The sequence below is a fragment of the Punctularia strigosozonata genome (genome assembly GCF_000264995.1).
Source record: "Punctularia strigosozonata HHB-11173 SS5 unplaced genomic scaffold PUNSTscaffold_2, whole genome shotgun sequence".
Lineage (NCBI taxonomy): Eukaryota > Fungi > Basidiomycota > Agaricomycetes > Corticiales > Punctulariaceae > Punctularia > Punctularia strigosozonata.
The window spans coordinates 945,649-957,466 of record NW_006767434.1 but is presented as its reverse complement, the minus strand read 5'-3'; the positions used below and the strand labels follow the sequence as shown (position 1 = coordinate 957,466).

Below are 11,818 nucleotides of genomic sequence, written 5' to 3'. Positions count from 1 at the left end.
AGGTAGATTGCCGACGAGGTCCCGGTAGCGGAACAGCCGGTTGCTGCGCTGCACGTACGCCACTCGTGCAGTCGACAGCGTGCCAAGCAGCTCAACGGTTTTCGTGAGCTGATGAAGCCGACCACACCGTCTCACCACCGGCATCAAAAAGTCCCAGGTACATGTGTACATACAGTGCTATGTAATGTATGCTAGGCAAGCCGTCTTCAGCTCACTGGTCGAAGTCCGGCTCCTCGTCAGTGCGTTAAACGGGAAAGGTTGCTCCGCACGCACGGATGCACCTCGTCCTCTCCTTCCGCGTCCACATAACATACCAACATACGCGCGCATGCACATGGTGTGTTAATACAGCCTTTCTGCTATAATGGTAGTTGCAGCGAGCGACTTGGCATGTACTCAGAACGAAATAACCATATCAGTGGCTTCCCGCCACCATGCGCAGAGCCGTGCGCAGTACCGCCGTGACTGCGCGGGTGATTGCTAGGATGCTGTTCAGAGTAAAGCTTGAAGCCGTCGACGACGACGACGACGACCTCTGGCGATCATGAACGTTGCCGTTCCTGAAAAGACCTTGCAAGGCGATGGCCTGCTGCTCCCGGGCGCGTTCGACCGTCCGAGACGCCGCTTCTTGATCTCACGACACTTCGTCGGGCTCGCGCTCCTGTTGTCGCTCGTGCTGTGGACGAAGGGCGTGGACCTGAACCAGGGCTCGACCTCTCGCGACTCGAGTGCGGCCCCTGCGCGTTCGGGATGCTCGAAGGATGGCCTGCAAGTCGCCGAGTTTGACTGGGATGCGGTGAGTTCGCGATAGGGCCCCTCTTGAGTTGAAATCAGGACGCGCTGGTCTTACGAACGATGGCGTCGTAGGTCGTCCCGAGCGAGAAGCTAGTCTGGCACGCCTGCGAGGACAAGTTCGAATGCGCCCGACTCTCCGTAAGCCCCCCTCCTCCACACGTATCTGCGCGCACAACTCATCCTGACGTACGATTGTAGGTGCCGCTCGACTACTCGAACCCGGAGGGAAAAAAGGCTGCGATCGCGCTCATGAAGATCCCGTCTAAGATCGCGCCTGACGAGGAGGGCTATCGTGGGCCAGTTCTGTTCAACCCAGGTGCGTCCCACCACGCATGCAAACCAGTGCAGGCCGTGAAGCTGACCCCCTTCGACTCCCTTCTCAGGTGGTCCAGGCGGTTCTGGCGTGGACCTGATCAAACGCGCCGGCGAACAGTTCCAGCAAATCCTTGGAGGTACGTGTACCGTCCGGAGCCCGCATTCTCACCCGACGCTCACCTTGCCCGCAGACGACTACGACCTCATCGGGTTCGATCCGCGAGGTGGGTACCCACCCTTTGAGCATCCTTCGCCAACCACGTGAATGACGCTTCGCAGGTATCGGGCGCACTACGCCCGGCATCGTCGTCTTCGATGACGAGGGCGCTAGCGTCGCCTGGCAGCTCACACACGGACCGGTTTTGAACGCCACCGACGAGGCACTCGCACGCGCCTATGCCCGCGCCCAGGTCTTTGGCGGCCTCGCGGCGGACCGCGTCGGTGAGGCTGCGCAGTACGTGAGCACGCCCATGGTTGCGCGCGACATGCTCAGCATCACCCGGGCGCACGGGCGGGAGAAGTTGCTCTACTGGGGATTCAGGTCCGTCACACAGCACGCAATCGAAGGAATCTGGGCTGACCCGTGTTGTGTTAGTTATGGAACCATCTTAGGCATTACGTGTGTCTTGTCCTGCCACTTCTGAGATTGCGGATGCTGATAACCCGACCGCAAGCTATGCGTCCATGTTCCCCGTACGTTGGCGCGAATATGAGTGGTGGTCGAGTGACGTTCTCATCCGATTGAATGCACCCAGGACAATATCGACCGTTTGATTGTAGATGGTAAAGGGGCAAAGTCAGGCGTCATATGAATCGCTCTCACCTTCTTGCAGGCGTAGCCGACAGCGAAAACTACATGAAAAGTACGCATTTCATACTCGTCCGAATCGTCATGCGAGGCTGATTAGATCCCCCCCCAGCGCTTTGGTCCAACAACCTCCGCGACACCGACAAGGTCAAAACGACTGCATTCTCCTTCCTGCATTCCACGCTGATCCCACGTCATTGCAGGTGCTCGACCAGTTCTATACCGCCTGCGCCAACAGCACGTCCTGCGCCCTGCACGAGCCGACCCCCTCCGCCATTCAATCGCGCGTAGACGCGCTGTTTGCCAAGCTCAAGCGGAACCCGATTCCCGTCTCCCTCAACGGCACCAACTACGGCCTCGTCGACTACACCCTCGCGCGCCAGGTCGTCTTCGGCTGGCTCTACAAGCCTTACCAGAAGTCTCCCCTCAGCGCGTCTTCCCTCGCCTCTGCGCTGGAAGCGCTCGAGCGCGGCGATGGCGCGGCGATGTGGGCCGCGCATGCGCCCGAGCCCACGATGAAGTGCGATTGCGCGCGCGACGGTCCGGCGAAGGCTGCGGACCGGGAGACGACGCTCGCGATCGCGTGCGGCGACGGAGAGCCGGTGGAACGCGACCTCGAGGAGCTACGGGCGTTCTACGACGACATGGCGCGCGACTCCGACTTCGCCGAGATCTGGTCTGTCCATTTGGATTGCGCGTGCGTATTCTCTCTGGTCTTGTTCTCTGGCGCCGACGATCCCCATCGCTGTCACTCATTGGGCTCTATAGGGGATGGAAGATACAGTCAAAGGAGCAGTTCCATGGTGAGTTCGGTACTGGAATGTAGCGCATTGGATGGATCCTCGACGTTGCGGACCAGGACCTTTCGCCGGCAACACCAGCTACCCGATCCTTCTCATTGGCAACACCGCCGACCCCGTCACGCCTCTTTGGAAGTGCGTGTTCTTGTCGTCCATCGTTGTGTAGCACAAGTATTGACAGGAAGCCGTAGCGCTCACAAGATGGCGAAGGGCTTCCCAGATGCCGCCGTTCTGACGCAGAACTCTGCTGGCGTAGGTTTCCGGTAGACCTCTGGCAGGTGTCCAGGCTGATCTCGCCCCCCCCTCCTCGATTAGCATTGCTCTCTCGCTGGCGCGTCGCTGTGCACGGCGAAGTACGTGCGGGACTACTTCCGCGAGGGGAAGTTGCCGCCTGCGGGGGCCGTATGCGAGATTGAGGATGAGCTGTTCCCATCCTCGGACGTCAAGCAGGCAGGAGATATGCTTAACCACGACGACAGGGTGTTGCTCGATGCTGTGAGGGAGCTTAGCGACAATTTCGAGGTACCTCGTCTGCATTGACGGTTTTTCTTTGCGTATGCGCTGCGGCATAACAAGGATGTAGAGTACTTGAGGTCGAACGCGACTACGGCTATCTTGTGCCTATATTCCACATATACTTTGGTGATATTGCCCGACTATGGTTCCCAATCACTGAGCAGGCAATGCGACAACTATCATCTCCTCCGAGATATTGAGATTCCTGAAGGCGCCCTGACGAGATGAGTTAGCGTGAGGCGGGTGGTTTGTAAGGTTGCTCCGTACGCGCGGATGCACCTCGTCCTCTCCTTCCGCGTCCACATAACATACACATCGTCCCGACGCCGCACGCGATCAGCGTTCCGCGTCGGTACGATGTGTATATCCGCCCTTCCGCGTCTTCCACCCTCGAAAACGTATAAAAACCCAGCATTCCGCTCGTACTGACCTCCAGCATTCTGGACTTAGCCTTCGCATCTCCTTCGATTCCTTACACGCACTTGGCACATCTTCAGGCTAACAGTCATCCATAAACTTATCTATCGTCTAGAATGCTCTCCACGCTCTTCGTCGTCGACCTGCGCAGCCAGAAGGAGGCCAGGGCCGTCGACTCGCGCGCCCCTAAGCTCAACCGCTTCAGGCTTAGGATGCCGACGCTTCCGAAGCTCCCGTCGTCTGCAAGGGGGCTGAGGAGATTGGCGATGAAACTGCGGGGTTCTCGTACGTTCATCATCGCGTCTTCCCTCTCTTTATCGGCACGCAGGCTGACGCGAGTTGGCAGGTTCAGATGAGGTATTCGACGTCAAGGAGGTGGTGCTCGCTCAGCTACACGGCCTCATCGATTCCGGAGTCTACGTGGACCTTTACGAGGTTGCCCATTACTACGCGGGAATATGCGGGGTACGTCCGCTCGCGTTCCGATCCCTTTCGTACACCGACCGAACCCCACAGGTCGAGTACTATTACCTTGTGATCGAAGAACTGACGAAGGCCGGCTTCTTCTGAGGCCGGGTTCGTGGGGCCTCGGGCTTGCCTCCCGGTGGCCTCTGGGACTAGAGCGCGAGTCCTACAGGCACGGTGCACCTCCATGCGCTCGAAGGGGTCGACGTTGTCATTGGCGTTGGCCCTGGAGGAGGTGTCACCATCCCCGATGTTGTTCCCGCACCCAAAAGCACGGAAGACGCCGCCGGATTTGAGGCCCGAGTTTTCGACCCTTATGGACCTCGTCACGGCAGCGGATGCGGACGGGGAGGACGCCGGCGATGCCTTGGAGCGTCGTCGTGCGTTGCTTGCCAGATGCCCCGTTTGCACGGGCGGGGGCCTTTGGAGTCGAAGAGGAGGGACATGGTTGCTGCTCGCGGTGTCTAGGTCGAGAGCGGGACGCCGCGATTGGCCGGGCGCTCGACGGCATCTCATTTCCACGCGCGACGTCGGTGCGCCAGCATGCAGTACGGGACGTTCGGTACGTTCCTTCTCCCACTCACCCTCACCTATCACGCATCTGACACTTTGTTGCAGGCCGAGTACGGGACGCCGGGCTCGACGGATATCCGCGTCTGTGCATACTTCAAGAAAATCGGGAAAAAAAACGGAAAAGTCAAAATCGAAAAAAGAGACTGGACGGATTGGGATCGGGATTGGAATCGGCTTTGATAGTTTTAGATAGTTAGATAGATGGTTGTGGCGCACGGACATTGATTTGCCAGCTAACCTTCTGACGCTTTCTTTCTTCCTAGCTTTCAGCTGCCCTCGTTTGGTCCACCTGGTCCCCCTGGTCGCTGGTCCCCTGGTCCCCCTGGTCGTTGGTCCCCTGGTCCCCGCGGTCGTTGGTCCCTTGGTCGCTGGTCCCCTGGTCCCCTGGTCCCCCTGGTCGCTGGTCCCCTGGTCGCTGGTCCTCAAGTTCAAGGTCTCCCAGAATAGGATCGCTAGCGTGTAGCGCTGGCGATCCGGCAGCCGGCCTCTTCGTGGCCTGGGGGATTAGTACCCTTCGGGGGAAGCCAACGGCTGTTTTGGACCTTCAAATCTCGAGGACGCTCGCGGTATTGGAATGCCGGTGAGTCTTGATTATCTTCTCGTTCCGATATTAACTGACCACACCATAGGCAACGTTTGATGTTAGCGTGGTATCGCGTCAGAGAGCAGTGAGTGAGTGATCCGCCTCCCCGCTTTCGTGGACTTTGCTGACGTGTCCTTGCGCATTGTCAGAACGTATCGCACGGCCCAGTCTATCGCGCCGCGGTGGCTGCATTTCGGATACCGGTTCGAGCAGCGGCATTGCCATGCGTCTGACTTCAGTCATACGCGTTCGAGTTTCGCGTGCGACCTGAGGAGTGATTGGCAGTTTGGTGCGACTTTGGTGATGCGGCGATCCGATCCCGAGCTCACTGTCACGGTCAGGGATGAATTGTGAGGTACGTGGTGGACAATTCGTAAAATGTAACATGGTATATAGCCCAATATTGCGGCAATACATTAAGTCTCGCCTTCCGCGCAGTGTGTGGTACTTGTCCAGTAAACAGCACGGACGTCTGCTCTCGTTGGAGGCCTTGTAATGCGCACGTCTATGGAAGATATGTACTGTATGAACATCTCAGCATCGTGTATGACGTCGTCCGAGGGCGATAGCTGATGACGCGACGTCTGAGTTTACATATGGTAGTTGCGCACTTGCACTTTGCCCCGACCGCGTCTTCGAACGGTACCGCTATCAATCCCTGCTCAGCGCGCTTAGCCGAGAGGAAAACACGGTATGTACAGTACCACCATCTCAACGCACATGTGACGTGAACTCCGGATTGGACCGAGCCCGGCTATGGGCATACTCACTCTAAGGCAACTCGCACCTATGGTGTCTGCGGGTGCTATATAGGCGAAGTAACAAGAAGGATATGCAAGGACATGATCATGGATGCAACTATGGGTTCCGGTCGTGTGAAAGTGGGCCAATTCGGGTCTGCTATGCCAGCCTTCCCACCCCCTCGATCGCCCAGTGCTCTCGTGAGTCGTGAGGCTGCATTTCTTACGAGACTGCCTTTGTCTTTGCCATCCACCTCATTTCCAATTGATTCTAGCTTAGTCCAACAGCCGTCTGTCGATGGCGCAACTCGTCCAGCAGCAGGATCTTGGAGGCTGCGGCGTGGCGGATGGATTGAAGACGTAGAAGTTCCTGATAAGGTCTGTCAGCGAGAAACATCATTTTGGTGATCTCAAGAGCGCGTGTGCTCGTGATTTTGGCTCGAATGTATACCAGTCTAGTGCCAGGCTATTAAAAGGATGCTATCGGTGGATGAAAACGTGGCCAAGGTGAGTGTCTTCCTTCGGTTGTCCATATTTACATTGGATAAGCTCACTACCATGTGCCATGCACGGTAGCTATGTACGTTATCGGGGACATCTTCTGCACCGCGAAGGACGTGCACTACGGATCATTGCTGCTATACCCAACAGTAGCTGGCTGCGTGTCCTGCTTGCACGATTGAAGAGAATACTCCTTCCTTCGAAATGGATTGAATATAGCAGTTTATGCGGCACCTATTACGCTGAAGAGCGGAACGCGATAATATCCCTTCAAGCCTTGTTCTTCAAGTTGAAGGGTCGCTGCCGACGCACCGTTCTTGGAATCAGAAGACCTTGTGTCGCGTGCTGATCTTAGCCTCGGAAGCAGGCAGCCATCCTCGCTGTGAGCATTCCATGCCCACTACCACACGCGCCAAGCCTTTCGTTTATCAGACAAGGCCAACGCCTACGTACATGTGTCCTGTGCAGATTCTGAGCCCAGTTTGGTCGCGATGATCCGCGAGCAAGGGCAGAGCAGCGTCGGGAGATCTCGCACCAAGTTCGCGGATTTCAAAAAACAGCTTCCGGGGTCTTGGCATCCCTTCGAGATGGACCAGTCTGAGCCGAACCATCGAGTATGTGGAGCCTTTCCCCACGCGAGCCTCGTGTGTCGCATCCCGAGGCTGTCCCGGAACGGTTGTCGATACGAGCAGAAGTCGATAAGCCATATGCGAATTCGTCCAGCCTTGTCTGCGCGACCTGGTCTACTTCTTCTGAGCACTTCAGCATCTCTCTGCGTAGGGCCGAGGCTGGCTACCGCATGCATGCAGGATCCGCCCGGTTAGACATGCACATTGTCCGTCCGTATCTTGCCACAGCCGGGACTTATTCCGACACATTCTCCCAATATAAATAAGGTGCATTTGCATTGGATCTCGTCAGGTCGCGCGCTCCCGACAAGGCCCCAAAGCAGCAGTTCTGCTCGTTCGCTGTGACAATGTTCTCGAAGAAATTCATCGCCTCTGTCTTCCTCGCAGTCTTCTGCGTATCGCCTGCTCTCGCGACTCCTACCGATGCCTCCAACATGAAGCGGGCGCTTGACCACGCCACGCTCCGAGTCCGCCAAATTACGCCGGACTTCGCGCTCGAGACTTTCCACCCTGAGTCTGACTTCGAGGTATGCGTTGATCTATAACCCTTGGAGCCAAACTGACGATCACTCGATATGTTCTTTGTAGACGTTCGGCGAGGGTATCGAGCATCCGCATTCCAAGCGGGCTACTTTTCACTTCGGCGACGCCGGCAAGGCCTTCGCTGCTTCGAAGCTTGGGCTGGACGAGAGCGCCATCAAATATCACTCTGGTTACGAAGGCGAGGTTTCCAGCCATGCGTTCTTCAGGCAAACACACGAGGTTGTTTACAGTCATAGACTCCTGTCCCGTTGCTGATACTGGATGACACTCACAGGGCGTACCCTTTGCCAACGCCGTCGCCAATGTCGCCTTTAACAAGGTTCGCTGAGTTGTTATAGCCCACTATATTCCAATCTCACAGGTTTTTATAGGACAACAAAGTCGTGACGTTTGGTTCCAACTTTGTTAAAGCATGTCCGTATTCCTCGCCATTCTCCTGCGGGGTAAAATAGTCTAACATAAGATGGTGTAGCAAACATTCCCCCCTCAGCACCTTCGGTGGCTTTGGAGGATGCTATCAAGACCGCTGAGGCTACCCTGAACGGCAAGTTCAACGAGCACCCGCCCACCCTCGAATACGTCGCCCTGAAGGACGGCTCCGTCGCTCTGACGCACGTCGTTCAGATACAAGACGAGACCACCGGCGCGTGGTATGAGGCTTTCGTCGACGCTCACGAGAATAAGGTCCAGACTGTTACCGACTTCGTTGCAAAAGCCTCTTGTGAGTCGAAGGATATTCGAATGCTGAATCGGTCTTGATCTTCCTGGTTCCAGACCGAGTCCTGCCTATCACGAAAGAGGTGCTCACCGAAGGCTTCGAGACGCTCACCAACCCGCAGGATCTCAGCGCTTCGCCCGCTGGATGGCATAGCACGGATGGTACCACCAACTCCACCACTACATCGTCAGTATTCCTCCAGCCTTCATGTAGAGCCATCGTTGACTGGTTCACAGGGGAAACAACGTGATCAGCTACAAGAGCTCCATGACGACTGGCCTCACTACTCAGAGTTCCACCGGCCTCAATTTTATCTTCACCCAGAACCCGAGTCAGGCGCCTACTGTCGCGGCAAACCTCAATGCGGCTCGCACGGTATGTGATGGAACAAGTTCAGAAATTGAATGCTAACGCTGTATGTGGTACAGAATAACTTCTACCTGGTCAACACGGTGCATGACATTACGTACAAATACGGATTCACTGAGGTGCATGTTTTCTGACTGAAGCTCTTGAACTCGATTTTGACGCATTTGGCACACTGTAGGCGGCGTTCAACTTCCAACAAAACAACTTCGGCAAGGGCGGAACTGGAAACGATAGGGTCACTGCGTCCATCCAAGACTCGGCCGGTACTGAGTAAGTCGCATTATGGTCTGGTGCCGACTGTTGTGTTCTAACAAAACTGTTGCGCAGCAACGCTGGTATGTCATTTGCTGCCAAGAGCTGCAGCGTTTCTGAGTAATGCTTTCTTAGACTTCGCGACCCCTGGTGACGGACAAAGCGGCCACATGAGGATGTTCCTGGTATGTGGTCCCATATCGTTGGCGATGGCAATTCAACATCACTCCATAGTGGGACATAACCAACCCTGAGCGCGATGGGGCCCTCGAAAACGATATCGTTGTTCATGAGAACACGCACGGTACTCTGAACTATTTTCTTACTGCGGCAACAGGAGAATTGACCTCATCCGCGCCAGGTGTTACGAACCGCATGACTGGCGGTGGTACAGGTCGTTGCCTGCAGACCACCGAAAGCGGAGGTATGGGAGAGGGATGGTCCGATGCTATGGCCGAGTGGACCGAGCACAAGGATGCCACCGTGCCGGACTACGTTCTTGGCCAATATGTCGTCAACGACGCCGCGTAAGCTCTCCTCCTCGACACGATGATGGTCGATTTCTAACAGGATACTTGTTTACAAGTGGTATCCGTTCGCACCCCTACTCCACATCCGCGTATGTCTCCTTCATAACTTAGTACAATCCGTACCTGACATGGCTTGCCAGGATGACCAACCCTCTTCGTTACTCGAGCTTGAAGACCCTCACCGAGGTGCACGACATCGGCGAGGTCTGGGCCAATATCCTGCACAACGTCTACGCCGCGCTCGTCTCGGCCCACGGCTTCTCCGCGACGGCGCACACGGACCCGACCGGCACGGCGGGCAACGTGGTCTTCCTCCACCTCTTCCTCGATGCCCTCCCGCTCCAGCCGTGCAACCCGACGTTCGTCACTGGTCGCAGCGCATGGATACAGGCGGACGTGAACCGATACGGAGGGGCGAACAAGTGTATCCTGTGGAACGCGTTCGCGAGTCGCGGTCTCGGCGTCAATGCTGCCAACCATAACGATGATACGTCGGTGCCCTCTGGCTGCTGAACAAAGGTGTTGCTTTCATATAACTGCACTTGTCGGTTCATTCAATGGTTGTACAAGGCTATGTATACGTAGCCAAATTGGACCTATCGCGCGAAATGATAATGAATATTTCTTATCGTTCTGCCACCAACTCTCCTACAGTATTGTAAGACAAACATGCCTGATTTGATTTGGAAGAAGCAAATGTTTGCTGCATATGGTGGGAGGACTAGGTGGTAGTGGTGGTGGTGGTGTATGATGCGGCACGCGACTCGTGTATTCTTCCGTCTTCCGTTCTCGGTTACGGCCATGTCCACAGTTCAGGCTCAGGCTCAGGCTACTGACCCCAATGCAGGCTTCATATGGAGAGCCCAGAAGGTCTTCCTGTATCTAGGCGTATTGTACGCGTTGCTCCTCGTTGCCCTCACGATACCACTTTTCCAACTCCAGTGAGTGTCCGAACGGGATCATGTCGTTGACACGTTCTAACTAAGTCGCAGTGCTGTTTACTTGCATGCCCTGAAGTTCCCTCTCTTTGCTGATTTCAACACACCGGAGAAGTATGGGTTTGCACGTAAGTGTATCCTGACTGTAGCGAATCCTTGGCCTTACCAAATGGGCAGCTCACAAGACGCACAACCTCCGCCTGACCGCGTCCGATAACACGACCATCGGCGCCTGGCTCGTCCTCGCCGACGCGTCGCACCTCGCCAACCACACCGTCCCCACCGCCCTCTCCTCCCATCCGACCGTCATCTATCTCCACGGCAACGCCGCCACGCGCGCGGTGCAGTTCCGGGTCGACCAAGTCCAGGCGTTCTCATCCAGGCTGCAGACGAACGTACTCGCGATCGACTACCGCGGGTTTGGGGACTCGGACGGCCTCCCGAGCGAGCACGGATTAGCGCTTGACGCCCGTGCGGCGTGGGACTACCTCGTGCAAGAGAATGGGGTTGCTCCGGCGGACATCGTGGTGGTGGGGCATAGCTTGGGCACGGGGGTTGCGGCGCGATTTGCGAGCGAGTTGGAGAAGGAGAATGTGCGGCCGAGGGGCCTTGCGCTACTTGCGCCTTTCTCGTCCATCAGGGAACTGTTGGACACGTATTATCTGGCGGGATTCATACCCCTCCTGAAGCCTCTCGCTTTCATCCCGGGCGCAGCGAGTGAGTACTCTTCATCCTGACTGATTGCTTATTGCCGACGCCCTCAAAGCCGTTGCGAAACGTTTCGTCTCGCATAATTTCAATACGCTATCTACGATCCACGTACGCACTCCCTTTACCTTTAAACCTTCAGTGTTCCGGTCCTGACCCTGCCCGCCAGAGCATCAAAGCGCCCCTGGTGATCGCCCATGCCTTGAACGACTGGGACATCCCGCCCACGCATTCCTCCGTCCTCTTCGACTCCTTCGTCGCGCCACATCTCCCTCCTCTGCCCTACATGTTCCAACTCCAGACGCAAAACCCGCTCGCGCAACTCCAGCACTCGCAGAAGCAGTGGGAGGAATTACAGGCGGCGTTGCAGAAACGGGCGGAGAAGCGCAGTGAGTGGGTGAACAGCTGGGAAGTTGAGCGGCTGGGTGAGATAGAGGAGCTGGATCGCGCCGCTGCGTTCGGGGGTGACGAGGGGAAAGTCGTGAAGGTGATCACGAAGTATGGCGGGCATGATAGGATAGGGCTGCAGGAGGGCCTGCAGGATCTGTTGGCGGACGTATTCGGGCTTCGGACATGAGATGATGATGGATATTGAGCTGGGATAGCAATTTACAGGTA

At 56.5% G+C, this 11,818-nt stretch overlaps 4 protein-coding genes across 4 annotated transcripts; all 4 read left to right on the top strand.

Moving 5' to 3' along the window:
- Positions 1-456: 456 nt before the first annotated feature.
- On the top strand, positions 457-3,378 carry PUNSTDRAFT_49640 (alpha/beta-hydrolase). Its single transcript, XM_007379909.1, has 16 exons — positions 457-796; positions 868-933; positions 994-1,111; positions 1,179-1,247; positions 1,302-1,334; positions 1,390-1,651; positions 1,706-1,729; positions 1,785-1,803; positions 1,866-1,893; positions 1,944-1,973; positions 2,031-2,065; positions 2,122-2,615; positions 2,687-2,721; positions 2,778-2,853; positions 2,910-2,970; positions 3,034-3,378. The coding sequence occupies exons 1-16, from the start codon at positions 545-547 to the stop codon at positions 3,256-3,258; spliced, it is 1,827 nt and encodes a 608-aa protein (XP_007379971.1). The 5' UTR covers positions 457-544; the 3' UTR covers positions 3,259-3,378.
- Positions 3,379-3,767: 389 nt separating this feature from the next.
- PUNSTDRAFT_130654 (uncharacterized protein) lies at positions 3,768-4,221 on the top strand (the record flags this gene model as incomplete). The annotated part of the gene is made up of 3 exons (XM_007379908.1): positions 3,768-3,936; positions 3,998-4,116; positions 4,168-4,221. The coding sequence occupies 3 exons, from the start codon at positions 3,768-3,770 to the stop codon at positions 4,219-4,221; spliced, it is 342 nt and encodes a 113-aa protein (XP_007379970.1).
- Positions 4,222-7,445: 3,224 nt separating this feature from the next.
- Positions 7,446-10,191, top strand: PUNSTDRAFT_81599 (uncharacterized protein). The gene is made up of 15 exons (XM_007379907.1): positions 7,446-7,669; positions 7,731-7,904; positions 7,960-8,004; positions 8,057-8,099; positions 8,158-8,406; positions 8,460-8,589; positions 8,640-8,778; positions 8,832-8,891; positions 8,951-9,042; positions 9,100-9,107; positions 9,160-9,209; positions 9,259-9,328; positions 9,386-9,551; positions 9,611-9,643; positions 9,695-10,191. The coding sequence occupies exons 1-15, from the start codon at positions 7,490-7,492 to the stop codon at positions 10,065-10,067; spliced, it is 1,812 nt and encodes a 603-aa protein (XP_007379969.1). The 5' UTR covers positions 7,446-7,489; the 3' UTR covers positions 10,068-10,191.
- A 164-nt stretch (positions 10,192-10,355) lies between these two features.
- On the top strand, positions 10,356-11,777 carry PUNSTDRAFT_59992 (alpha/beta-hydrolase; the record flags this gene model as incomplete). Its single annotated transcript, XM_007379906.1, has 5 exons — positions 10,356-10,495; positions 10,547-10,620; positions 10,670-11,209; positions 11,259-11,311; positions 11,370-11,777. 5 exons carry the CDS (start codon positions 10,356-10,358, stop codon positions 11,775-11,777), a joined length of 1,215 nt encoding a protein of 404 aa, XP_007379968.1.
- Between the last annotated feature and the right edge of the window lie 41 nt (positions 11,778-11,818).

What these genes read in the sequence shown, in the direction of transcription:
- PUNSTDRAFT_49640 (XM_007379909.1), top strand. Translation starts at nt 545, where the DNA reads ATGAACGTTGCCGTTCCTGAAAAGACCTTGCAAGGCGATGGCCTGCTG. An exon ending in CCGAGTTTGACTGGGATGCG is followed by an intron (nt 797 to 867) that starts GTGAGTTCGCGA and finishes ATGGCGTCGTAG; the next exon opens with GTCGTCCCGAGCGAGAAGCT. An exon ending in GTCAAAGGAGCAGTTCCATG is followed by an intron (nt 2,722 to 2,777) that starts GTGAGTTCGGTA and finishes GTTGCGGACCAG; the next exon opens with GACCTTTCGCCGGCAACACC.
- PUNSTDRAFT_81599 (XM_007379907.1), top strand. Translation starts at nt 7,490, where the DNA reads ATGTTCTCGAAGAAATTCATCGCCTCTGTCTTCCTCGCAGTCTTCTGC. An exon ending in TTCCAACTTTGTTAAAGCAT is followed by an intron (nt 8,100 to 8,157) that starts GTCCGTATTCCT and finishes AAGATGGTGTAG; the next exon opens with CAAACATTCCCCCCTCAGCA. An exon ending in ACAAATACGGATTCACTGAG is followed by an intron (nt 8,892 to 8,950) that starts GTGCATGTTTTC and finishes GGCACACTGTAG; the next exon opens with GCGGCGTTCAACTTCCAACA.